The sequence below is a fragment of the Phacochoerus africanus genome, chromosome 6 (assembly GCF_016906955.1).
Source record: "Phacochoerus africanus isolate WHEZ1 chromosome 6, ROS_Pafr_v1, whole genome shotgun sequence".
NCBI lineage: Eukaryota > Metazoa > Chordata > Mammalia > Artiodactyla > Suidae > Phacochoerus > Phacochoerus africanus.
This window is the reverse complement of record NC_062549.1, coordinates 97,366,401-97,394,257: the sequence shown is the minus strand read 5'-3', so window position 1 is coordinate 97,394,257 and position 27,857 is coordinate 97,366,401. Positions and strand designations below refer to the sequence as shown.

At 42.1% G+C, this 27,857-nt stretch overlaps 1 protein-coding gene across 1 annotated transcript; it reads right to left on the bottom strand.

Moving 5' to 3' along the window:
• Nucleotides 1-18,288: 18,288 nt before the first annotated feature.
• On the bottom strand, nucleotides 18,289-25,799 carry LOC125129647 (hornerin-like). The gene is made up of 3 exons (XM_047784635.1): nucleotides 25,749-25,799; nucleotides 24,537-24,694; nucleotides 18,289-22,835 (listed from the first exon to the last, which is right to left on the bottom strand). Exons 2-3 carry the CDS (start codon nucleotides 24,672-24,674, stop codon nucleotides 19,242-19,244), a joined length of 3,732 nt encoding a protein of 1,243 aa, XP_047640591.1. The 5' UTR covers nucleotides 24,675-24,694; nucleotides 25,749-25,799; the 3' UTR covers nucleotides 18,289-19,241.
• Between the last annotated feature and the right edge of the window lie 2,058 nt (nucleotides 25,800-27,857).

Below are 27,857 nucleotides of genomic sequence, written 5' to 3'. Positions count from 1 at the left end.
AGAGAATCATAACCAATAGGATATGTGTGTGTGTGCATGCACATATATATATATATGAAAAGATTTATTGTAGGGTATTTGTTCATGCAATTATGGAGGCAGCAGACTCCAAAATCTGCAGCTTGAAGACCCAGGAGATCCTATGGTACAGATGAAGTCTGAAAACACTCCATTGGATAATTCCCTCTTTCTCAGGGTGGTGGGTCTTTCTGTTCTATGCAGACCTTCAGCTGATTAGATGAGACCCATCTACACTGTGGAGGGAAAGATCACTGATTTAAATGTTAATGTCATCCAAAACTACTATGCAACAACATTGTCAATCGACTATAATTTTTAAAAAATCAGTAAGAAAAAAAAAAGCTGTGCAAATTAACACATAAAATTGACTGTCATACACACATATTCCCTTCATTATCCTTGGAAGATTGATAGTGTTCCTGGATTTTGGTCATTTGAGTACCACTACCATGATTTTCTATAACATCTGTGTATTATTTATTCAAGATTTCTTTTAAAACAATGTTAAGCACTCAGTTTTTTTGGGGTTTTTTTGGGTCTTTTTGGGGCTGTACCCATGGCATATGGAGGTTCCCAGGGTGGGGTAGAATTGGAACTGTAGCTGCTGGCCTACACCACAGCCACAGCAACCTGGAATCTGAGCCATGTCTGCAACCTATGCCATAGCTCATGGACAACAGGGGATACTTAACCCACTGAAAGAGGCCAGGGATCAAACCCACCTCCTCACAGATACTAGTTGGATTTGTTAACTGCTGAGCCACATGATGGGAACACTAAGTACTCACTTTTAAAGTTAGACCTTGCCACATTTCTTATCAGAGACCTTTCCCTTCCTGGAATTCTGTTCTATCTATAGGATAAGAGGGCAGGACTAGGAAAGATTTATAAAGTCTCTGCAGGATGTGGGTGACTTCCCCAACTCCTGGTCTTTTTCCACTCCTTTCTTTTCTTTGATCTTAAAATGACAGAACTTAACTGACTGGTAAATTTTGATCTTAAAATGACAGAACTTAACTGACTGGTAAATTTTGATCTTAAAATGACAGAACTTAACTGACTGGTAAATTTTGTAAGGGTACTTGGCTCAGGTCGGTCCTCCTTCTACTGGGAATTGCAGAGATTCTCCATGCCATCTTGGGGGCCTACAACTGTATAGGGAGGCCTGCCCCCAGAAAAGGGTTGTGTTAGTAATTTTTTTTTTTTTCTAAAACACCTAAGATTAAATAACTCAAGCATTTGGAAAAAAAGCATACCTCGCACCTAAAACTATCTTCTATCTTCTTTTTGGGAAACACCAAGGAGGGCTCAGTTGAGGACAAAAGAGTCTGAAGATCCGCCTGACCACCTGGGGGCGCAGTTGCCTGCCGACCCCGAAGCCTCGGATTTTTATTCCACCCCGAGCACCAGCGGCTCACGGTGCTGCGCCCCCTCCCCTGCAGAGGCTGCCGGGGGCTCCCACACCCGCCCTCCACGGGAAGCCCAGAGCCGAGCCCTGCGGCGCCAAGGCTCCTCTCCATCAGAGAAGGGCTGGTGCGGCCCGTCGGAGCGATAGGGACCAGACTAAATACGACGTCCTTCAAGAAGGCGGAGGAGGTGGGAGCGCGCTGGGTGGGCAGGGAGCCCGTCCGCCGGCCTCCTGTGTAGCCCCTCGCCCATTCCGGGGATTGGTTTGGAAATGGCGTGAAGCGCTGCCTCAGGTATCCCCGCTCGCAGGAGCAGCTGCTCCTCGTGGGGCCTGGTCTGGAGGGAAGTAGAGAAAGCCACTTCCGGGAGGAGGGGTTGTACTTCCGGGGAAGGGCGGGGCCCTGCGGATTCAGGCCTGAAAGGCGGTTGGGAGCTTGACAGGCCTGCGAAGCGACCATAGCACAGAGCTTACATGGCCTTCTGGCGAGCGTCCTTCTTCAGAGGTGGGTGAGACGGGAGCGGCCTTTGGGATCCAGATCCCAGCAATGTCATGCCTGGCTTGAGGGGAGGAGTGGTTCGTGTGGCACACCTGCCAGTGCAGATGTGGTAGGACTCCTCAAGCGCCATGTGCATGCCTTCGTAATTTTTCTTATTTCATTTACATGGTGTCACTGCTTTACTTAAATGAAAACATTTTATTTATTTATTTATTTATTTAATCTTTTTAGGGCCGCACCTGTGGCATATGGAAGTTCCCAGGCTAGGGGTGAAATCGGAACTGTAGCCGCTGGCCTACACCACAGCAACACCAGATGCCAGCAGCGTCTGTAACCTACACCTCAGCTCAGGCCACGCAGGATTCTTAACCCACTGAGAGAGGCCAGGGATCAATCCTGCGTCCTCATGGATACTAGTTGGGTTCGTTACAGCTGAGCCAGGACAGGAACTCCTGAAAATATTTATCTTAAGAAAAACTTCCTTCATCTCTAAAATAGTCGTAATGATATGTGTGTCAACGGATTGATGTACAGAGTAAATAAAATAATATGTGAAAATGCTTCTAAAAATGCCTGACACGTAAGAGCTCAGTACTTGGGACTTAGTCTTATTATCATTAGTGGAAATAAACTCTGGGAAACACTGGGACATGAGGTTCTTCAGAGACAGTTTTAACTCTTCCAGGAAATTTTAAAAGCTCTGATTTGCAGCCTGGCTTTCTTCACTTTTTTTTTTTTTTTAATATTTTTATTTTTTCCATTAGAGCTGGTTTAGTGTTCCGTCAACTTTCCGATGTACAGCAAAGTGAACCAGTCACACAAACATATATATTCTTTTTCTCATATTATCCTCTGTCACCTTTTTTTAAAAATAGAGTATAGTTGATTTATAATGTTGTACTAGTTTCAAGTGTATGACAAAGTGATTCATTTATACGTATACATATATCCTTTCTTTTTTTCCCATATAGATTATTACAGAACATTGAATAGACCTCCCTGTGCTATATAGTAGGTCCTTGTTAGTATCTATTTTATATATAGTAGTGTGTATGTGTTAATGCCTTCCTCCCAATTTATCCCTCCCCCCTAACAGTTTACCCTTTGGTAACCATAAGTTTGATTTTGAAATCTGTGAGTTTTTTCTATTTTATAAATAAGTTCATTTGTGTCATTTTTATTAGATTCCACATATAAGTAATATCATATTTATCTTTGTCTGACTGTATGACAATCTTTAGGTCCATCTATGTTTCTGAAAATGGCATTATTCTTTTTTTGTGGCTGAGTAATATTCCATTGTATGTATGTACCACATCTTTACCCATTTCTCTGTGGATGGACATTTAGGTTGCTTTCATGTGTCGGCTATTGTAACTAAGTGCTGCAGTGAACATTGGGGTGCATGTATCTTTTCAAATTATGGTTTTCTCTGGATAGATGCTCAAGAGTGGAATTACTGGATCATATGGTAGTTCTATGTTTAGTTTTTGAAGGATGCTTCATACTGTTCTTCATAGTGATAGTACCAATTTGCATTCCTTCCAGCAGTGTAGGATCCCCCTTTCTCCATACCCTCTCCAGCATTTATTGCTTGTCGACTTTTTGATGATGGCCATTCGACTGGCTTCAGAAGTTCTTCATCCTTTTTTATGTGTAGTCTGAGTGTCTGCACTGGCTGAGGGGAGAAGTTACCTGACACTCCATTCACCACTGGAAATTCTAGTCAGTTTAATTGCTGAGGTAGCCATTAAGCAGAGTTGCCAGCAGGTGGCCCCAGAGCACTGCGGTTGTGTTTGTCTTTTTGGATCCCCTGATTTTTTAAGGGCTTACTGAATATCTATCCACACTTTAGTGTAGGTATTATGGCGTTTTAGGGATGCTCGAGCATAAGGACAAGAGATCCTGGCTGCAGGGAGAATATAAGTGATTTGATCTTGTAGTTTTCTTCTTTCCCCAGTTTTTTTAGCCTTTATTTGATTCATTCATATATTCATTCTTCAAATATTTATTGGATGCCTACTCTGTTGCACACACTATTCAGAAACTTGATATATATCAATGAACTAGAACAGACGAAGATCCTTACTATCATAGAACTTGCATTCTGGCAGGCAGTAATAAAAACAATACATTATATAGTGTGTTACAAGTGTTATTTTTTAAAAAAGTATAAGCCAGGAGTTCCTGTCATGGCTCAGCAGAAACAAATCCGACTGGGAACCATGAGATTGTGGGTTCGATCCCCGGTATCACTCAGTGGATTAAGGAACTGGTGTTGCTGTGAGCTGTATTGTAGGTTAAAGACGCAGCTTGGATCTGATGTTGCTGTGACTGTGGTGTAGGCTGGCAGCTGTAGCTCTAAATTGATCCCTAGCCTGGGAACCTCCATATGACACGGGTGCGGCCCTAAAAAGCAAAAAAAAAAAAAAAAATTTATAAACTAGTGTGCGTAAGGGTGGGGTTGTTTGTACGTGCTGATTGCGGTATTGAAATGCGTGGCTAGGATAGGGCTTATTAGGGAGGTAGGATTTAAGCAAAGATTCAGAAGAAACAAAGTTAGCCAAGCAGAGATCTGGGTGAAGAGTGTTTTAGATACTATGAAAAATTTGGAACAGTTACATTTATCTTTGTATAGATGAGGTAATTGAGGCTCAGAGAAGTGAAGTGACTTGTTTAAGGTCTTAACATGAGGTTGCTGGCAAAATTGGTGTAGTTTCTGTTCTTAATTTTAGCCCCATCTTCCTTCACCAGATTACATTACCAGTCTGTTTGCTAGGGTGATAGTGGCTTCTTGTAAACCTGCAGCAATACATAGCTTGCTTAAGTGAAGACTCAGGTTGACTTGGCATATTTCTCCTCTTTGGGTAATACCAAACTCTTGGTGATATTTCGTTTTCTTTTTCTTTTCGCCATTTCTAGGGCCACTCCCATGGCATATGGAGGTTCTCAGGCTAGGGGTCCAATCGGAGCTGTAGCCACTGGCCTATGCCAGAGCCCCAGCAACGCCAGATCTGAGTCTCATCTGCAACCTATACCACAGCTCACGGCAACACCGGATCCTTAACCCACTGAGCAAGGCCAGAGATGGAACCTGCAACCTCATGGTTCCTACGGATTCGTTAACCACTGAGCCACGACGGGAACTCCTCTGACTCCTCTGTGATCTTTCTTTTTTCAACAAAAATATATTTGTTTAATGCTGTAGGGGATAGAATTGAGGCATGGTCCCTGCACGTAAGGAGCCAATAATCTGTCCATAAATATTTTAGGCTTTCATTTCCTCTCTTTCATCTACTTTCAGTATTTCCTCCAAAGACATCCTTTGATGATTTCTACCTACAGCCTAACTTAGAATTGAGTCAAGTTCTCAAACTTAGTTACCCAGTCTTGGTGTCTAGGTTCTTGAACTCTTCCCCAGATTCCTTTTGTTGCCAGTTTAAATGGTGCCCTTGGTTATCACTTGGTCAGAAGTCTGTGCTCCCTCTACCCTGTGCTGGACCAGTCTGTGAGATCAGGCTTATGCTTTGTCCTCTGCTCCTGGGCTTTGATCACATACCCCACCTGGATGCTTAGTTCCCCCCAAGAACTGTCTCCTTGCCACCTGTTTTCACAGTTGTAGAGATCTCTCCACTTGATTGGAGACTCTGTGTCTTCCTATTTGGAAATTGTGCTTCTTAGACATGACTTGTGTACCTGGAGACTGGTCTTGGTCCCCTCGAGCTGCCTCTGGCCCTGAGAACTCTGAACATGCGCTGAATCCCTTCCCTTCCAACCCACACTTGCTGCGAGGGGATTGTGGTTCTCCATGTCATGGTGCTTGTGAAACAGCAGTGAAGCAAAGAAGGCTGTATTTTCTTGTAATTAATGTCTGAGAACAACTAGTGTAGAGGAGAGAAGAGATTGGTAAGCCTGCAGTGGATAAAAATGAGGAAGCCTGGTCTTGAAGGATGGGTAGAAATAATAGGTGTAGGGAGAGAACTGGGTAGGTGACAGGAGGCGTTGTGGGATAATGAGAGATTAGCCTAAATGGAATGGAGAGGGTGTGTTTGGAAGTGGTGGTGGGAAGAGCTAGATAGTTAGGGAGGAGCCCGAGCAGGGCCAGGAGCACCCGGTCAAGAAGGTTACATTACAGTATCCTCAGCTCTACTTAAGTGGGGAAGTTCCTAGGAAGTTGGTATAAAGGAGGGCCTGTATGTCCACCTGCCTGTCTTGGAGGATTTTTTTTTTTTTTTTGTCTTTTTGCTATTTCTTCGGGCCGCTCCTGCGGCATATGGAGGTTCCCAGGCTAGGGGTCGAATCGGAGCTGTAGCCACCGGCCTATGCCAGAGCCACAGCAACGCGGGATCCAAGCTGCATCTGCAACCTACACAACAGCTCACGGCAACGCCGGATCATTAACCCACTGAGCAAGGGCAGGGATAGAACCGGCAACCTCATGGTTCCTAGTCGGATTCGTTAACCACTGCGCCACGACGGGAACTCCATTTGTGTGTGTGTGTCTTGGAGGATCTTGATTTACTACAATTTTGAATGCCCATGTAAGAAAGGTTCCCTGAGTTAGATGTGGTATCCTGTTTCTTACTTATTGTTTGCTTGTTTATTCTCACTCTCCTCTAGCATATCCTGAAATGAATGCTGCCAGAAGGAAAGGACTCTGATTCTGGTTCCCTGTTGTGCCCTCAGAATCCACCACAGTATCAGATACTCAGTGCTCTGAAAATGTTTGTTGACTGAATGAATAAACCAATTGAAATATCTGTTTCTCCAAATGTGCTCTGCCCTCTGCATGCTTGACTCTTTTAGTGCTGACAGCATCTTTATGGAAGCTTGCAGTCAGTTGTGATGAAGACATCTGCACAGGACCTGTCTGCTCCTGAGCTTTACAAGGGGATGAAACTCACAGTGAGATCTCCATTGTGACAAGGTAGCACTACACACACTGTTGCGTTTTAGACGTGAAGGCTGAAAGCATGAAATGCAAACACTGAGAGGAAAGGAGAGAAAACTCCTTAGAATCGGGGGCCACAAAGTGTAAATTACATATTTCTACACATGACCAGCACATTAACTGTTCTGGTTTCTTCCAAGGGGCTGAATCACATAGTGGTCAAGAGCATGGGCTCTGGAATCAGATTGCCTGGTCTTAAATCCTGTTCTCAGATCCTTTCTATGGCTCAGTTTTCTTGTCTCTGAAATGTAAGTGAGAATAATATTGCCCTCACAGAGTTGTGGTGATTGAGTTCTTAGAGCAGTGCCAGCACGTATTTAATGCTCAACAAGGCTTAACTATTATTATTAGCTCTGGGTATTCGGTGGGCCACGGAGACAACCTGTCTCTTGCTTCTTTGGGCTGCTGCTCTGAAACAGGCGGCCTGGTTTCATCAAGATGCAGCTGAGGGTGTGGTGGGAAGGGGTGTTGCAATTTGTTGAGTGAGGAGCGAGTTCCTGCAGGAGGTGGCAGTGGCTACAGAGGGAGGTACCAGGTCCAGGTGGGATTATTTCAGGTGGAATGTGCACGCAATTCCCTGACCCAGTGAAGGCAATGTTACCAGCTAGCTGCGTACGTGCAGGGCTGCCCAGAGACTGGGAGAACTCTGTTCCTGCCCTGGTTTTGCTTTGTAGGAGGAGAAGGCAGCCAAGTCTGAAGACTGTGGGTGTTATGCCTCATCACAGCCCTGCTCCACTTCCCCATCCTCTCCTTCCTCAGATGACTCTCTCCAGCTCCGTGAGCTCAACTGAATGCCTCGTTTCAAGAGTGTGGGTGTTGAGGTGGACCAGGAGGGTTTGATGCTCTTCCCAAACTGGTTCACCACAAAAAGTTACTTTTCAGCACTAAGTCCCATCCCCGCCCCCATATCAGGCACTTAATTCTCTCTCTCTCCTTCTATAAACAGAGCCAAGATGGCCTTGATAACTGGTTATTTTACATTGTAGAATGATTTTTAATGTGCTGACTTTTGAGATACTTGGAAGTGAAGCACTTTAGAGCTGCAGAAATAGCTGTGGCCAGCTCTGTGCGGTATTGATGAGGTCTTTCCCCGCCCCTTCACACCGGTGTGCTCCGAGGGTCCTTCAGTCCTGAGGGACCTGAGGACCATGACATCAGCTTTCCTCTCTTCTAAATGCCAAAGGCAAGGTACAGGTGTGAGACATTCAAATTTGAGGGAAGATGTTATTGCCCAGAACTTTTTTTTTTCTACTATACTTCTCTGCAGAATAGAGAAAAGATTACCTGAACAGGCATGGAGGGAGATGGAGAAAATAAGAGTAGGATGCAGCATGTGGGTCTGTGCTCCTCCCTTGCCCCAGAGTGATTGGGAGGGTGGTGCACCTTTTTTTTTTTTTTTCTTGACAAAAGGCATCAGTGTATTTTCTCTTGGAATAAGCCTTGATCAGGGTAAGCAGTTCTTTTTGTAGCACATTGTCCTCTGCCCAGAAATAAAGGAGCATCTTTGAGTGGACATTCCAGTATCAGTGAACCTTCTCTCTTTGAGAGAGAGAAGGGTGTCCTCCAGCTGATGGGACATGTGCCTCTGTTAGTTTCACTGAGGTGACTGCCAGCCTAGTAGAGAGGCCCTTCTGAGCTGTGGAGGATAAAATGTGGTTTTATCTTTCTAGAGCCAAAAGAGCCAAAAGCACTCCCTGAACTGGGGTTGCTCTTCATTGCCAATATTCTGAAATGTCTCCGTGTTCTCCCTCAGGCCATTTCACACATTCAGTGCCAGCTTGATTTCCCAGGACCGAGTATTTTACTGCCTGTTGGGGGATATTCTCCTTCAGCTTTCCCTGCTCCTTGATGCAGTTGGCAGCAGATTTCCAATATCAACTGTTCTCAGTTCTTGTTTGTTTTTCTTGGTAACATCGACCACCCCTCTCTGATGGAACCTATAGTTTCAGATCATTGAATTAGAAAGTTACTGACAGAATTTTGAGAAACTACCTCCTAGCCTCAACTGAAACCAGACCTGTTCTGAGTGACACTACTTTTCAGCAGTTCCAGTGCAGAGCACTCAGCTTCATTGTGCTGTGGCTGCAGGTGGGCGGAGCTTGCTTTTGCTCACCACCCTGACTTCTTTCAGTAACCCCTCTTCCATCAATGCACAGACACTCCATCCTCTTTCCAACCTCATTTTTTCCTCGACTAATGTCCTTGACCTACAACCATATTCAGCCATAAGCATGTTGGTGACACATCTGGATCCTTCCTTTCTTATCCTCCATTGATTTCTACCTCCACTCCACTCCACTTCAGCCACCCATTCAAATGGCCACACCCTGGACCTTGTCATTGACCATGAATACTCCATCTCTAAAGCCAGGCCATTTCACACATTCAGTGCCAGCTTGATTTCCGAGGACTGAGTATTTTACTGCCTGTTGGGGGATATTCTGAAGTTCCACTCATTGATCACACAGCCTTCTGTCTCTTCTATTCCCAGTTCATGCTGAGTCCATTCTTATTTTTATTTTGAGTAATTGCATACCTGTCACTCAGAATTAATAGTAATAAAAATTTTGTCCTCTTTGCTTCAAGTCTTATTAAAAGGAATTATGACAGGTACATTTTCTCCTCTGTTTTTCCCCCATGTTCTGACCACGTTCTGTGATCTTCCCTCCTCAAAAGCAACCAGTGACATGAATTTGGTGAATATATGTGCATGTGTGTATTATAAGATGTAACTGTGTGTGTGTCTGTGTCTGCGTCTGTGTGTATCTGTCCGTCTGTCTTTTTAGGGCCGCACCCGCGGCATATGGATGACCCAGGCCAGGAGTCCAGCTGGAGCTGCAGCTGCTGACCTACACCACAGCCACAGCAATGGCCAGATCCGAGCTGTGTCTGGGACCTACACCACAGCTCATAGCATCACCCCACTGAGTGAGGCCAGGGATCAAACCTGCATGCTCATGGATATTAGGTTCATAACCTGCTGCACCACAAGGGGAACTCCCTTTTTTTTGGTGTGTTTTGAAATTTACATGATTTATTGCACCTAATTTACAACTTGATTCATTCATTTAAATGAATTGTTTATATATAATCACTATATAGGCAATTAGTAGTTCATTCTTTTGAAGTTTCCCGTAACATTGCAATATAAGAATATTATTCAATTTATTTTTCCATTTCCACACTCATCATTAAAAGCAGTGCTACATCAAGCAGCCTTGTGAATGTCTTCCCACACAAATAGTCAGTGTTGAGCTGTGGCAGGTAGGTAGGACCACAGCTAGATGCTGTTGCTTTTGTGTGAGTTAGAAAGGCTTCCTGTTTGCCTGAACCCAGTCCTCTGAACACAGCTTGGCAAATGGTGCCTTGGGCATAGAAAAAGTAGCTTTGTGCTAGGGATGCATGGGTTATTAGGTGGATATGGATTAGACTTCTTGGACTTGGACCCTGTGGGCACCTCTGGACAGTGGACAGATTGCACAGCAATAGATGGTGCCTTGTGATAAGAAGAAAAGCTTTTTCACACCACTTGAATTCAGATGCTAGCTGTATAGCAAGCTGCTTTATCACTTTGCTTCTACTCTCCTCATCAGTAAAATGAGAATATGGAATTATGTTTCTCATGGGGGAGAGCATTATATATAGTAGTATTTAACATAGTAAGTTTAAAAAAATTTTTGATATGTATTTTAATTACAATGTGTTAATTTCTGCTGTACAGCAAAGTGATTCAGTTGTATGTATATATATGCATTTAAAAATATTCTTTGCTATTATGTTTCATCACAAGATATTGAATAGAGTTCCATGTGCCGTGAACTATAACCTTGTGGTTTATTCATTGTATATATGATAGTTTGCATCTGCTAATTCCAGTCTCTATCCATCCCCTCCCCCCAGTCCTATCCCCCTTGGCAATCACAAATCTATTCTCTATGTCTGTGAATCTGTTTCTATTTCATAGATAAGTTCAATTTTGTTATATTTTAGAATTTTAGATAACACATGTATGTGATATCATATGGTATTTGTCTTTCTTTTTCTGACTTACTTCACTTAGTATGATATTGTCTAGTTCCATCCATGTTGCTGCAAATGACATTATTTCCTTATTTTTTTATGACTGAGTAATATTTCATTGTATAATATATATTAAGTTTATATAAATATTAGATGTTATTCTAGTCATAAACGTATAACTTATTTTAAGACACAAGTCTAGGAGTGGAACTGCTGGTCGGTAGGGTGTGTATTTTGTGGTGATTTTTTTTTTCTTTTTTTGTCTTTTTAAGGCTGCACCTATGGCGTATGGAGGTTCCCAGGCTAGGGGTCTAATTGGAGCTGTAGCCACTGGCCTATGCCACAGCCACAGCAGCGCTAGGTCCAAGTTGCGTCTGTGACCTACACCACAGTTCATGACAATGCTGGATCCTTGACCCACTGAGCAAGGCCAGGGATTGAACCCGCAACCTCATGGTTTCTAGTCGGATTTGTTTCCATTGTGCCACGATGGGAACCCCTATTTTGTGGTGATTTGTAATAATGACAAGAACAGCTACAGCAACAACAACAACACAAATAATAAGCATAGCCACTAACATTTGCTGGATGATGACTGTGGACCAGGCACTTTTCTAAGTGCTTTGCCTATATTGACTATGTAGCTGCAGACATTCCCTGTGTCCTTAAAAATATATATATATATATTTTATATATATATATAAATAATATATATATATTATATATATATATATAAAAAATATATATATTATATATATATTTAGGATCCATATATATATTTATTTATTTTAGGATCCATCTCTGGGCTATTTATTTGGATATTTTGATCTGTTTACTCTTGTAAGTTCTCTATGGCTTATTTATTATAACTTTATAAAATACATTTTATATTCATGCTCATTACTTATTAGAATCCTCTTTTTGGCTTCTGGAACACCATTTCCCCCTGCTTCTGCCCCTACTTTGACTCATCTTTATCGGTGTTCTTCACTGACTTGACTTTACTCTGTTCCTCGCACTCCACTTAAAACCTTTCCCAACTTTGCTCTTCCAGCCACAATTCCTGATACTCTTTGCCTACGTGTTTCAGCCAAAGCCATCTGCTCTTTGGTCACTGAGCACACTACTGCTTTGACATCTTTGCCCATGGAGTTCCCTTTGCTGGCTGTGCAGTCTGGGAGTATTGCGTGGCAGATTTGTCACAGCCATATCTAATAAGACTGGCTGATGGCTAGACATCTTCACCATCTGGAATAATCTGACTGGGACTTGTAGATAAGGACCAAGCAGGAGCCCTGAGTACTCCTCAGGGATCTTACACGTGTGGGATCGAGCATACAGAGTGGGGGAATCAGAGGGCATAGGTACAGGGCAGAGACAGGGAATTCTGGCTGTTGGGGAATTGATTTAGGGTCTTGGTTTTTTAAAGTGTGCTAGACATTGGAAGGTTGTTTACAATTAGTCCTTAGTGAACCTCGGATAAGGCATGTACTAAGAAGGACTAGGTCATGAAAAAGGCTACCCTCTGGAGTTGAAGCTACTGAGAACCATTAAATGTGGTGAGATAAATGTAAGGAGCAGCAGGGATCTTCCCTTAGACTTGTTCTTAGTGTGTTGCTAATGAGCAGGGGAGTATTTTTGCACAGAGGGTAGGAAAGGGAGAGTCAGAGGATGAGTAATGGTTGATGTGTCTCCAGCAGTGTACAGATGAGGGGGCTGCTCTGGTCCTGGATGTTTGTTTGTTTTTTAGCTGTACCTGCATCCTGCAGAAGTTCCCAGGCCAGGGATTTAATGGAGGCACAGGAGTGACAAGCCGGTTCTTTAACCACTAGGCCACCAGGGAACTTCTGGCCCTAGATGTCTGACTGTAGTTGTTTAAAGAGAAATATCACTAGAGTGGAAGGCATATGGTAACATGTGTTTTTGAGTCAGATTAATTTGATTTAAATCCTGGCTCTAATGTAAGCAAGTCACTTGACCTTTCAGAGTCTCAGTTTCCTCTTCAGTAAAATGAGTGTAGCATTTCTAGTCACAGGGTTGCTATGAGAGTAGAATAAAGCAATAAATAATATATTAAATAATATATGTAAAAGCACTTAGTTGAGTATTTCCAGCTCATTTGGAACTCAATAAAAATGTTTCATACTCTTTCAGTTTTAAGACAAATTGTTAAAATCATCAGGTTACCAAATCATGATAGGGCAACCCCTTAAGAATCAAACTCCTGGAGTTCCTGTCGTGGCGCAGTGGTTAACGAATCCGACTAGGAACCACGAGGTTGCGGGTTCGGTCCCTGCCCTTGCTCAGTGGGTTGATGATCCGGCATTGCCCTGAGCTGTGGTGTAGGTTGCAGACGCGGCTCGGATCCAGCGTTGCTGTGGCTCTGGCGTAGGCCGGTGGCTACAGCTCCGATTCAACCCCTAGCCTGGGAACCTCCATATGCCGCGGGAGCGGCCCAAGAAATAGCAACAACAACAACAACAACAATGACAACAACAAAAGACAAAAAAAAAAAAAAGAATCAAACTCCTTTGCTCTAAAGCTCATCTAACAACCTCTGATAGCTCTTAAATGCATCTATGCAGCAGGAGTGAAGTTCCCATGATAGACAGCTGGTTCCTATTCAGTGCGTATTTATATTTTGTTAAAAATTGGACTGTTAAGATTTTCCTTAGTATGAATCTGTCTCCCTGAGATTGATTATATGAGTGCACAGAAAGAAAGTAACCTTTTTTAATTTTCAGAAATGTGACCCAGACCCTGGATAAGTTATTGATAGCCTGTAAGATCCTGCTCCAAACAGTCTACTCCTTTCTCTTCTGTTTTTTGGGTTTTTTTTAGGTGAAACTTTCTGGTTCTTAGATTTTAGAGTCATAACAAGGAGAAGAGGAAAACTATGACAGACTTGACTTAGCTATACAAATAGGCATTTATTTGAGTTTTTGCTTTATCTTAATTTTATTGCTCCTGAACCCAGAAATTTGGAAGAACCAAAGCGTAAGGTTGAGATGTTGCCTGGAAAAAGGGCCAGGGTTTGGTTCTCTTCCCTGTAGACTCAGATGTGCACTGATGTCAGTGTCTCAGTGTTGATTAGACTCAGAGAAGCTGTTTCTTTGTAACTAATCTAACCAGGGCCTGAAGTGTGAAAACTAGTATGCCGGCTTATTAATTTACAATCAGAAATGCAGTGTCAGAAACACTAGGTCTGTGTATTAACCTGGCGAGAGAATGTTTTCTCCTTTTGGGAAAATTACAGGAAACCAACATTTCAGAAGAGTACCTGGCAATTTTTGAATCTGAACCAGGCAATTGGTTGTGTGATTCAGATGATGAATCTCATCAGGCAGTGATGTGCTTATGCATTTATTTCAACTACTGGGATGTTCTAGACCCTAGATGTCAGTGGACTAGCTTGTCAGAGCACCTTCTTCCTTGAGCAGTCCTTGATGGCATCCTCAGATTGATCTCTGTGTCCTCCATTTTGTGAAATAATTATGGTTTACAAATAAGTGTAGGGAATGATATAATAAACATCAACTTGCTTAAAAAAACTTTTGGTGTTATTTAATCTTTCAATCCCATTTTTTTCCCCAGCTCTCCAGAGGTGAGCACTATCCCGAATCTGGTGTTTAACATTCCCATAAAGATTTTTCTATTTTTTTTATGGCCATACCCACAGCATGTAGAAGTTCCTGGGCTAGGGGTTGAATCAGAGCCATGACAATACTGCATCCCCTACCTACTCAGCCAGGCCAGAGATTGAACCCACATTCTTGAGGAGACTGTGTTGGGTCTTCAACCTGCTGAGCCAAAATGGGAACTGTCCCATAAAGATTTTTATATTTACCAAATGTGTGTTAAGCACAAATAGTATATGGTATTATGATGTATATTATAAAACTTTTAAAATGGTAACACAATATGTACATGTTTTACAATTTTTTAACTTAATATTTATATTTTGATCACTTCTCCATATTAAGATATACTGATAGTCCCTAACTTACAGTGGTTTGGATTACACTTTTTCAACTTTGTAATGGTTTAAAAATGATACATATTCAGTGAAAACCATACTTTGAATTTTGAATAGGCTAGCGATATGCAGTACAGTTCTCTCTCGGCGCTGGCCAGTGGCAGCAAACCACCACTCCCAGTCAGCTGTGCAATCACGAGGGTAAACAGCTGATTCACTATAACCATTCTGTTTTTCAATTTCAGTATAGTATTCAATAAATGAGATGTATGCTACAGTTTATTATAAAATAGGCTTTGTGTTAGATGATTTTTCCCAATTAAACGCTAATATGGGGTTCCCACTGTGGCTCAGCAGTTGACGAACCCAACTAGTATCCATGAGGATGCAGGTTCGATCCCTGGCCTGGCTCAGTGGGTTAAGGATCCGGTGTTGTCATGAGCTGTGGTGTAGATCACAGACATGGCTCAGATCTGGCATTGCTGTGGCATAGGCTAGCAGCTGTAGCTCTGATTCCCGGTTTGACCCCTAGCCTGGGAACTTCCATATGCTGCAGGTGTGGCCCTAAAAGGCAAAAAAAAAAAAAAAAAGGCTATGGATCTTCAGGTGCTAATGTAAGTGTTCTGAGTATTTTTAAAGTAAGCTAAGCTATGATGTTTGGTAGTTTAGGTATATTAAATGCATTTTTGATTTAAGATGTTCTATGGCCTTACAGTAGCTTTTCTTTTTTTCTTTTTGCCTTTTTCTAGAGCCGTACCCACAGCATATGGAGGTTCCCAGACTAGGGATCTAATCAGAGTTACAGCTGCCAGCCTATGCCAGAGCCACAGCAATGCAGGATCCGAGCTGCATCTGTGACCTACACCACAGCTCACGGCAACGCCAGATCCTTAACCCACTGAATGAGGCCAGAGATCGAACCTGCAACCTCATGGTTCCCAGTCGGATTCGTTAACTGCTGAGTCATGACGGGAACTCCTATAGTAGCTTTATTGGGATGTAACCCCCATCACAAGGTGAGGAAGATCTGAATATAATGTAGGGGCAGAAAACTTTTTCCTTCTTCCCTTCCAGGTTCTTTGGCTAGCTTAATAATTAAATTGGTAAAAGATTAACTGGAGAAAAACAAATTTAATTTCATACATATTGAGGTTCCATGAAAATATGAGACTCAAAAGCAGTCAGGCAGTAGATGCTTATATACCATTCTGAGCTAAGAACAAGGGGGTAGGGGACTTCAAAGGGGAGGAAGACCATTCACAGGAAGATGAGAAGAGCATATGTTTGGTAAACAAATGTTTGCTGGGCCATGTAAATAATCTTTCTGATAAAAAGTTATCTCTGCTAATAGCTCTGATCTTGGTATAGGCCCCATTGGATATGAAATGGTATCTCATATTTTAATTTTATGTTTCCCTGAACATTGTTTTAAAAATGCCACTTAGCTGTTTGGGTATTTATTTTGGTGAACTTTCTTTTTATAATTTTTGCTGTTTTTTTTCCTAATTTGATGTTTGTAAGTTCTTTGTACAGTCTGGCTGTTAGTTACTTGTTGTTTATAGGTCTTGCCAAAGTTTTATCCTGCTTTGTAGCTTGTCTTTTTTACTTTTTGAGAGTGTCTTTTGATTTATAGACATTTATTGTTTAATTGGGGCTGTTCTAGATGTTCCATTGCTTTATATGTTTATTTTTACAACAGCTCCACACTGTCTTGAATAATAAAACTTTGTAATATAGTTTGGTATCTGATAAGAGGACCTTCCTCCTCCTTATTTTTCTTAAAAATGATCCTTGCCATTTGCTTTTTTTTTTGGTTTTTTAGGGCCTCACTATGGCAAATGGAGGTTCCCAGGCTAGGGGTCAAATTGGAGCTGTAGCCGCTGGCCTTTGCTGCAACCACAGCAACGTCAGATGCAAGCTGTGTCTGTGACCTACACCACAGCTCATGGCAATGCTGGATCCTTAACCCATGGAGCCGGGCCAGGGATCAAACCTGTATCCTCATGGATGCTAGTCAGATTTGTTTCTGCTGAGCCATGATGGGAACTCTAATCCTAGCCATTTTTGATTCTTTGCTCCTCTATATAAATTTTGAAATTAGTATCAAGTTTCATAAAAGCCTTGTGGAGATTTTAAACAAAATCACCTTTAATGTGGTATAATTTACATATGAAATATACCATTTTAAATATGCTATTTTATGAGTTTTGACAAAAAAATATAACAATGTAGAATAAGTCCATCACTCTGGATTTTTCCTTTGGGTGGGTTCCTCTCTCCAGACAATTCATAAGTTCAAAAGTTCCATTCCCAGTGACCTTTCTATTTTTTTGGGGGGGGTCCTTGCCTTTTCTAGGACCACACCCATGGCATATGGAGGTTCCCAGTCTAGGGGTCTAATCAGAGCTGTTGCTGCTGGCCTACACCACAGCAACAGCAACGTGGGATCCGAACTGTGTCTGTGACCTACACCACTGCTCATGACAATGCCGGATCCTTGACCCACTGAGAGAGGCTAGGGATCGAACCCGCAACCTCATGGTTCCTAGTTGGATTCGTTTCCACTATGCCACGACAGGAACTCTGTAATCTTTCTATTTTTTATATTTTTAAATTCATCTTTAATAGTTTCATATAAATGGAATCATATGGTATGTACTTTTTTGTGTCTGACTTTTTTGATCAGTGTAATGTTTTTTTTTTATAATTTTTATTTTTTCCATTATAGTTGATTTTCAGTGTTCTGTCAATTTCTACTGTACAGCAAAGTGACCCAGTCATATATATATATATATAGTATAATGTTTTTAAGGTTCTTCCACGTCATTTATATGAGCACTTCATTCTTTTCATTAAATAGTGTTTGTTTGGCTATACAATTTGGTAAGTTGTGGACATTTTGGTTGCTTTAGACTTGGGGTATTATTATTAAAGCTGCTGTGAACGTTTATGTAAAAATCTTCATGTGGACATATGTTTTCATTTCACTTAGGAGTACATTTGTTAGGTCATATACGCATGTTTATTTAACTTTATAAGAAATTGCCTCACTATTTTTCAGAGTGAATATATCATTTTACTTTCCACCAGTAATACCAACACTTATTGCCCATATTTTTAGTTTTGGCCATTCTAATGTGTGTATTGTAGTATCTCATTATGTTTTAATTTGCATTTCTTTGATGACGAATGACATTGAGCATCTTTTCAAGTGCTTACCTGCCATTTGTACATCTTGTTTGGTAAGTGACCAATTAGATCTGCTCATTCGTTTGTCTTAATTATGAGTTTAAAAAATTCCTTATATATTCTGGATTGTTTGTGAAGGACAGGGCCTTGGAAAATAACTATTTGAGTTAGTTTCTCGTCTGACCACCTGAGTGTGAGAGTGAAATGAAGCAGAGAGGAGACAAACCTCAGTATTTGGTCACCATTGTTTATTGTCATTTTTAATACAGTCCAGTTATTTGAATCCAAAAACTTGAAACAAATGTGCTCTACTTAAACTAAGAAACTGTTCAGCAGTGGCAGTGGACAGCTTTTTGTTCCATCTCTGTATAAATAGATTTTTTTCTATGAGGAAAGACCAGTGACTACAGAAGTAGTTTGGAGCCATTGTATTTTCCTACTATTGATCTTCTAAATTTTTTTTTAACCTGGAGAAAATTCTTAGTAGTAGGCTTCAAGATCATTCTTGTTCAAACTAAGCCAGAGCTCTCTAAACCTGAACTGATTCATCTCTGCCCTTTAAGATAAAATTCTCGCACACAGGTTTGGAAGAAGCACCTGGTGCTACTTTTTTATGCCTTTCATTAGTTTAACAATTAAACATATACCTAAGAATAGGGGCTTGGTTGTTTTGATAAGTAAAGAGGCTACCAGTGCTGCATCTTTGTTTTTAGGGTCTTCGCCTTTCTGCCAGCACCCATTGTGGGGCACACAAAAATTGTTGTCATGTTACTGTAAGAGAAACTTTGACTCCAGAACTGGTAGCGCATTTATAATTTTTTGTTCCTTATAGATGAAAGCTTAGCTTTGGCATCATATAATGAGCAAAGTGCTCTCAAAAAGATATTTCGACCAAACCCAAGCATCTTAACTGCTTTTCATTGTTCTTCCAAATTTATTCCCACACATTTTTTATTCACCAGTATTTCCCAACAAAGTATCCCTCATATCCTATATTCTTTGGAAGGAACCCAATAACCACGAATTGAGTACAGTTAAATGTTTAAAAATGGAAAAGACAGAAATAGATACCTCCACTTTTAAAGAGAAGGTTTGTAATGAATTGCTCATATATAATAGTTTCATATTTCTTAAACTGCTACTTGAGTTAATTTCACTTATTTATTGTTCATTCCTCGAATTAGCACCTCTGCTCTTGGACATATTCATAGAGTGGAGTGCTGCTGTGGAAACTATGGGAGCTTGAGATGGTATTTCCTCCTGCACAGTCACCAACTTCTCTCTGGTGAAAATAGCCACCTTGTCTGTTATCCTCCTTGCAAATTAACAGTGTATTGGTAGTGTTGGATCTAGACTGTCCACAGGAGGGTATAAATTGTCCAGAGCCACAACTTGAGGAACTTTCTAGTTGTCTATAACTACTTCTTGGTTGCCCTTCATTACAATTTGAATAGCTACAGCTGGATTCCCACTGATCCTGGCTGCATCCTTGGCTTTGTTGCCTACATGTTCTTGATTGTCCATGAATACTCTCATATCCATCAGACTCGCCGCTTGTTGGACTGCAGCTCCTACTTCTTTCTTTTTGGCAGTACCCTGACCATTCCTGACTATTTCTTCTTGACTGATTAGGACTTGAACCTGTTTGTGGTCTACTGTACCCTTCATGAGTTCCACTTGAACTTGACCTACATCTCCCTTGTAATTCATGTTGCTCATAGCTAGAACACTGACCAGGTCCAGAACCACTTTGTTCAGAGCAAGATGAACAATATGAGCCAGGCCCATGTTGTTCAGAGCTAGAATACTGACCCAAGCCAGATTGTTGATTCTGGGTAGTACACTGACCTGAGGCAGATCTGTGTTGGCCATATCTGGAAGACTGACTCCATTCAGATCCACATTGGCCTTGGCTAGAGCATTGACTTGAACCAGAGCCACTTTGGACATGGCCAGAAGACTGTCTTGACCCTGACATCTGTTGACTGCAGCTAGAAGATTGACCTAATCCAGACCCATGTTGGCCATAGCTAGAAGACTGGCCTGGTCCAGATGTGTGTTGGCCACAGATTGATGATTGTCCTGAGGTAGAACCATGTTGTCTATAGGCAGGGGATTGACCGTATTTAGATTCATTCTGTCCAGAGCTTAATGATTGACCTAAACTAGATCCATGCTCAAAGGAAGAAGATTCTCCTGAGCTAGATCTATGTTGCCCAAAGCTGGAAGACTGACCTGATCCAGACCCATGATGGCCATATCTAGAGGACTGACCAGAACCAAATCTGTATTGACTGTGGCTAGAAAATTGGCTTGATCCAGATCGATGTCGGCCATAGCTAGAAGACAGACCTGAGCCAGACCCATGTTGACCACAGCCAGAAGACTCTCCTGAGCTAGATCCATGCTGGCCACAACTAGAAGACTGACCTGAGCCAGACCAGTGTTGGTCATAGCTAGACTGACCTGATCTAGACCTTTGTTGTCCAAAGCCAGAGGACTGACCTGAAGCAGGACCATGTTGTCCATGCCTAGAACATTGACCATATCCAGATTGGTGTTGACCATAGCTTGATGACTGACCTAAGCCAGATCCATGCTGACCAAAGCCAGAAGACTGACTTGAGCCAGACCTATGTCGGCTGTGGCTAAAAGACTGACTTGAGCCAGCTCTGTGTTGGCTGTGGCTAGAAGACTGACTTGAGCCATGTTGACCATAGCCGGAACACTGACCTAAGTTAGATCCGTGTTGGTCACAGCTTGATGAATGTCCTGAAGTAGAACCATGTTGTCCATAGCTAGAGGATTGACCTAAGTGAGATCCCTGGCTAAAGCCATAAGCCTCTCCTGAGAAAGACCCATGTTGTCTGAATCCAGAAGACTGGCCTGATCCAGCCCTGTGTTGACCATAGCTAGAAGTCTGACTTGATCCAGACCTACAATGGCCATTATTAAGAGATTGGTTTGATCCAGAACTAAATTGGCCATAGCTAGATGTCTGACTTGAGCCAGATGAATGTTGACCACAGCTAGTAGAGTGACCTAAGCTAGGTCCATGTTGGCTACAGCTTGGTGACTGTCCTGAGGTAGAATTATGTTGTTCATAGCTTGAGCATTGACCCGAGCCAGATCCATGCTGACTAAAGCCAGAAGACTCTCCTGAGCCAGACCCATGTTGCCCAAAGTCAAAAGGCTGACCTGAGCCAGACCCATGTTGGCTATGGCCAAAAGACTGACCTGAGCCATGTTGACCATAGCCAGAAGACTGACCTAAGTTACAGCCATGTTGGCCACAGCTTGATGAATTTCCTGAAGTAGAACCATGTTGTCCATAGCTAGAGGATTGACCTAAACCAGATCCATGCTGACTGAAGCCAAAAGACTCTCTTGAGCCAGACCCATGTTGCCTAAAGCCAAAAGACTCTCCTGAGCCAGACCCATGTTGCCTAAAGCCAAAAGACTCTTCTGAGCCAGACACATGTTGCCTAAAGCCAGAAGAATGACCTGATCCAGTCCTATATTGGCCATAGCTAGAAGTCTGACTTGATCCCGACCTATGTTGGCCATGATTAAGAGATTGGTTTGATCCAGAGCTATATCGTCTATAGCTAGATGATTGACTTGAGCCAGATCCATGTTGACCACAGCTAGTAGAGTGACCTAAGCTAGATCCATGTTGGCTACAGCTTGGTGACTGTCCTGAGGTAGAATTATGTTGTTCATAGCTTGAGCATTGACCCAAGCCAGATCCATGCTGACTAAAGCCAGAAGACTCTCCTGAGCCAGACCCATGTTGCCCAAAGCCAGAAGCCTGACCTGTGCCATATCTATGTTGTCCATAGCCAGAGGATTGACCTGATTGAGACCTATGTTGGACACAGCTAGAAAACTGTCCTGAGCATGACCTGAGTTGGCCATAACTGGATCCCTCAGTTGAACTAGAACAGTATCCTTGTTCTTCATAGTTTCCTGATTGATATCCCTCATTTGGTTCATGCCATCTCTGTTGAGAGTGCTGGCCTGAGCCAGAGCCATGACTACAACCAGTGGGCTCGTTTGAATTTGACCAGTGGTCTTGTCTTCTGAAACTCTTTGAGCTGAATACATGATCCTGCTTTCTAAGTGACTGGCTTGATTTCTTCTTATGTTGTCTGTTCCCTAAAGATTCATTTGTGTCAGACCAGTGTTGGTCAGAACTGAAAGACTGACCCTCTAGCTGGCACACATGCCCTTGTTCTCCATAAGCACCTGATGCATTTGCTGAGTCTGATCTCATTCTACTGTTACTTGAATGAATATAACCAACTTCTTCACTCTTAGACCTTTTGTGCTGACAAGAGCCATGCTCGCTTTTCTTACTGCCTTTGAAGTGGCCTGCACATGACTCTTTCCTTCTTTCCCCAGAGCTTTGCCTGTGCCCAGAACTAGACAAGCCTCTTTGATGCCTCTTTCTTCTGGAGCTGTGGTTAATGCTTCCTCTGGAGCCCCTGGAGGAGGAGGAATCATGCTTTCCTTCACTCCAGCTTGAATGACTAGAAGATGATTCTTGCCCTTCTTCCTCTTCTTCGGTTTCACTCTGTTCCTCTTGGTGCTGGTGAATGTGATCTCTTTTCTTTGACCCTGAAGCTTTACAATAATCTTTGCTGACAATTTTGTTACAAGCGCGAGCCAGCTTGAATATCATCAGAAGGTACTCAGTAAATTCGACCTTCTTGTTATGGTCTTGATCCAGATTTTGCATGATGATATCTACAGTGTCTGGATCATCTGGATTCTGTAGAGGAACAAGATACAAGGGGCAGCTCTGTCAGTATGCAGCACACAGCGAGCTAATGAATTGAAGGAAGGCTGTAGAAATGTGAATGCTTCTCTTACTTACATGGAGCTCAATCTCATAGTCCATTAATCTGGACTTCCCTATGCTGAGCAGAATGAGAGAAAGGAAAATGTAATGAATAATGCAGTCAGAAATAGGTAGAAGAGGGTTTAACTGGAGGATGACAGGGAATAAGGGAACTGATTTTTTTTTTTTTTTTAAGTAATGGGTCTGATGCATTTGCTGAGAATGTGAATGATTAGCTAATTTATGAATAATGCTTTTGGATACCTGCATTAATTCTATATGGCCTTTCTTTATTTGTCCAGCTTTTAATTAATTAACTAACGAATTAACTCATTCAACAAAGATTTATTGTGCACATAATATCTGCCTAGAATTGTGTCAGGTTAGGGACGAAGCAGTGAAAATGGAACTTAAAGTTTACTGGGCCAGGCACACGAACTTAAAAGTACTATGTACTGTGATAATATTTCTATGAGAAACATTATACCAGAGGACACTCACTGGGGGTTCAAGGATGGTTAATGAGAGATAGCGATGTCTTTTAAATGGTGGGTTGGAATTAGCCAAATAAAGAGGCAGGTAAAGAGGGAGAGGGAGCAAAAGGTCGTTGTAGGCAGAGGGAACAATATGAACGGAGAGCAGGAGGTGAGAGGAAGCATGGCTCATACAATGAACTGAAACATTAAGGATTGCTAATTGTAGTCTCAACACTCAAGAGTTATACCTAGAGAGATAAATAGGGACCAGGTCATACTTTTAAGGTTGGGTTGAGGAACCTTGGAGTTTTAAGAGTTGAGAACTGTTGAGGATTTTGAGTTGAGTTGTGAAATGATTAAGATTGTATGTAATGCTGAGATTGGAGGTAGAAGATGACTTGACCAAAGGACTAAAATAGTGATAGAAATGGGCTGTTTTGAGAGACTGTTGGTGAATTCCGTAGAGGTTTGGGGGGTCTAGGAACCTGATGAGAAAGGAAGTTAAGAATGGCACCAGGTTATGCCTGGGTCAAATAGGAGGTGAGAGCTTAGAGGGGAAAATAATGTTTCATGTTTGACACACTGAATTTAAGACATATGTAGAAATCCAAATAAAACTATTCAGTAGGCAGCTTGATTTAATGAGTTGAAGACCAAGAGCTATATTTAAGGTTATAAAATATTTAGTTCCTGAGCTAACATTTTAGGGTGTTTATCACCCTATTTTATGATTTAGGAGCAAGATGCTAATTTCCTGCACTGAGAGGCCTTTTAATGCCAGAATCTCAGAAATGGGCAGTGCTCAGGATGTGCAGGGGCAGAAGAAAGACAGAAAGGGAGCAAGGTGAATTTCACCTACTTTGCAGTTTTTCTGAGGACCAGCTCCATTTCTTTCTAGCAGAAATACCCAGGTCATTATTTAAATTATAGATCCCGCCCCCCATCGCTTCCATTGCTTAGTAGTGTCACTCTCCTTGGTCATGTTTTGGAAACATTATGGGTCAACTTTTGACCTTATTTCAAGCCTTTACTAAATCCTATTTTCTATCACCAAGTAGGGAAGGTTCTCTAGGAGTTTTTTCATATGTGACAAAAAGGTAGGCAAGAATAATGAAAAGAATTGCAGGTATCTTCAGTTCTGACTTGTAGTTCTTACCTTCAGAATTTGACCAAACTCATTTTCCAATAGTTCTTTCAATTCTGCCTTGTTCAACATGTCACACTCCCCATCCTGCTTAGCATATTGGTAGAAAAGATCGATGACAGTGACAATGCTTTGTAGGAGTTTAGGCATCTTTTGGAAATTCAATTAACCTAAAGGGAAGAAAAGGACAGACACTCACCTGTTATTGTTCTTTTTTCTTGCTTAAATAGATAAATAATTTAAGTAATTTGTAATAATTGTTTGTAATTATTCAGCCGTGATGAATTTTAATCAAGCCCAATCCAGAGTTGAATGACTTGTTCAAGCCATGTAGCAAGAAAGTGATGCAATTAGGAACAGAATCTGTATCTCTTCCTTCAATTCCAGAATGAGTGTAGCAGCAGTGGCTTTCTGTGTTGGGCTCCCTGCCTCTACCAGGGATATTTTTTTTTTTTTTTTTTGCCATTTCTTGGGCCGCTCCCATGGCATATGGAGGTTCCCAGGCTAGGGGTCGAATCGGAGCTGTAGCCACTGGCCTACGCCAGAGCCACAGCAGGTGGGATCTGAGACGCATCTGCAACCTACACCACAGCTCACGGCAATGCCAGATTCTTAACCCACTGAGCAAGGGCAGGGATCGAACCCGCAACCTCATGGTTCCTAGTTGGATTCGTTAACCACTGAGCCACGATAGGAACTCCGACCAGGGATGATTTTAAGAACTTTGTTTTGGAGCTGTAGGAATCCTGGGTGTGCCAGTCCATCCAGTTCCTCAATTTCTCTCTAGGTCACACTTGGGAGAAAGAGGTCTATCATCCACATGGATGCCTGATTCCAGGTGAGGGGTACCAGACCTCAACTGGATGCTCAGGACTCTAGGCCAGAGAGAGTAGACAAAGTGGGCAATGCCAACCACAGGCTCAGACTATAAGGAGATGGGGACAGCTGCTATGAGACTCAGCTTTTGTTTTCATTCTTTAAGCAGGGACTGACCCTCTGGCTTTAATGATTACACATCAGAGAGAGAAAGCTCAGACTAGTGGATAATTAGAGCTTCGTGACCCCAAAGAAAGGAGGTAGTATCAGTCCCAGTTATCTCTTCATTTTCCTTTTCAATAAGTAAACTTATACCAAAGTTCCCCCAAAGTATGTATGTAAAAAAGAGCCTGATAACCCAGAGCCTCTTTGCATTAGAGCCCATTGTGGGTTCTCCTGCTCACTTACCTGGTTCACCAGAGGAACAAGTAAGATGGAGCCTGAAGCAGCTTGCAGGGTGCTGCTAGTTGGGGATCGTGGCCTTTTTATAGAGGGAATAATGGTCCATCTCAGGGAGGAGCTGTTCTCTTACAGATGTCCTAATTCACTCCCAAACAAGCCCAGCTCCACCTCCATCTCCACCTCCCAGGTGTTTACCTTCTCACTTCTTTACCTGTTCACCTGAGATTGCGTTAGCAGTTCCCAAATCTGGGCTAATGAGTCATGGGGACTTTAATTGAAGTGGAATGGCATGTGTGCATCAAATGTCAAAGAATCATGGAATCTGATTGTTTAAAGAAGCCCTGAAGATCATCTAGTCAAACCCTCTTTTTTAAACTAAATTTTCTTGTACAGGGTTTCAGCCAAGGTATCACCCATGATATTATTATCTCCAGGAATGGATGATGGCTGCAGAGGGCCTCTTGTCTCTTTACCTGTTTATCAGACCTTGGTGACCATTCATCGTGCAGCTTTACCTCAACCGCTATCTTAGGAAGAAATCCATGCTCTGTAGCATGGGATCCAGCACTCCTCATGATCTGGGCTGTAGCCTCTCTTCAGCCACATCTCGCTTCCTATCCCTCTTTGTTCTCCACCAGTAATTTATTTCATAAATCTTCCTAAATGGACTGTACTATTTTATATTTTGGGGGGGATTTTTTTTCTTCATAATCTAGGTAGCAGACTCCTATGTATTCTTCAAAACCCACCTTTGACATCCTATAGGAAATCTTTCTTGGATTACTAAAGAAGGAATTATAATTGTGCCCAGTAATTTTATTATAATATCAGTCATTCTATAGTATACTCTTAAAATTGTGTTGTTGTATAATTAATATTTAATATGAAATCTAGAAAATACAGACAAGCAAAGAAAAGAAAATGAAAGTATCTATAATCCTACTATCCCAAAATAGCTACCTTTAATTATTGTATATATCCTTTCACATGCAAACACACACACACACACACACATTTGTCCATATGCGTTTATCACTTCCAGTCTATGAGCTCCTTAGAATAGAGAACAGACCTTATTAATCCCTATGTCACTTGGAGGCACAGCACATTGCTTGGCACATAAAAGTCCCTAATAGATGTTTGCCAAGTTGAATTGAAATGAAAGAGGAGTGAGGGTCATGGCTGCAAGTGCTCTGCATAGACCACTTCTGTTTTTTCACAGGCCTAGGGTCTGCCCTCTCTCTTGCCATGTTCAACTCAGAGGCCCTGATTTCACTTGTATATCGACTGCATCTTATGTTGGGTATTATCCCTGAGGACCTTGCTCTATACTTCATTGGTTGTGAGGTATAGCACAAACCTCACTCAAGCTGGGTGAATTTATACAGACTTGACACTTGTGCAACATCATCATCAGTGGATGGGAAGGAGTGGCGGCACTCTTGGGAAATGATAAATTGTATGACTCCAAATTCAACCATGAATTCAGACAGGCTGTATGTTTTCTTCTAAGTGTCACCCCGAGGGTTTCAGAGTTCGTGTCCATTGTGTGGCCATGTTTCCTCTGGATGTCTGATTTGGGCCCCGTTGTCATGCTTCATCAGAGGTGTGACTGTGACTGTGGGAGCACAGAGGAGGTGGAATTTGCTGAGCAAGGGCTCATTTCCTGGAGGAGCTGACTGTCACTGCAGAGGGAAGAAGGGGTTGTTGGTGAAGACTCTTCCAGGTGAAACATGCTCTTGGGGGCACCCTCTCCTACAGGAGGGGTTGGCAGACTCTTTCTGTAAAGGGCCCGGTAGTAAATATCATAGGTTTGCAGGCCAGAGGACTATGTTACAACTACTCAACTCTGCTCTTTTAGCATGAAAGCATCCACAGGTGATATGTAAACAAATGAACATGGCTGTCTTTCAGTAAAACCTATTATGATGGACCTGGCCCTTAAATTCCATAATGCCACATGTCATAAGGTTTTTTCCAACTCCTTAACTATGTAGAAAACTTTCCTAGCTTATGGGCCATACAGAAATAGGTGATGCCCTAGCTATGGCCTGTGGACCATAGTTTGCCACCTGCTGGTGTTTTTCTGCATTTGTTTGTCAGGAATATTCCCTA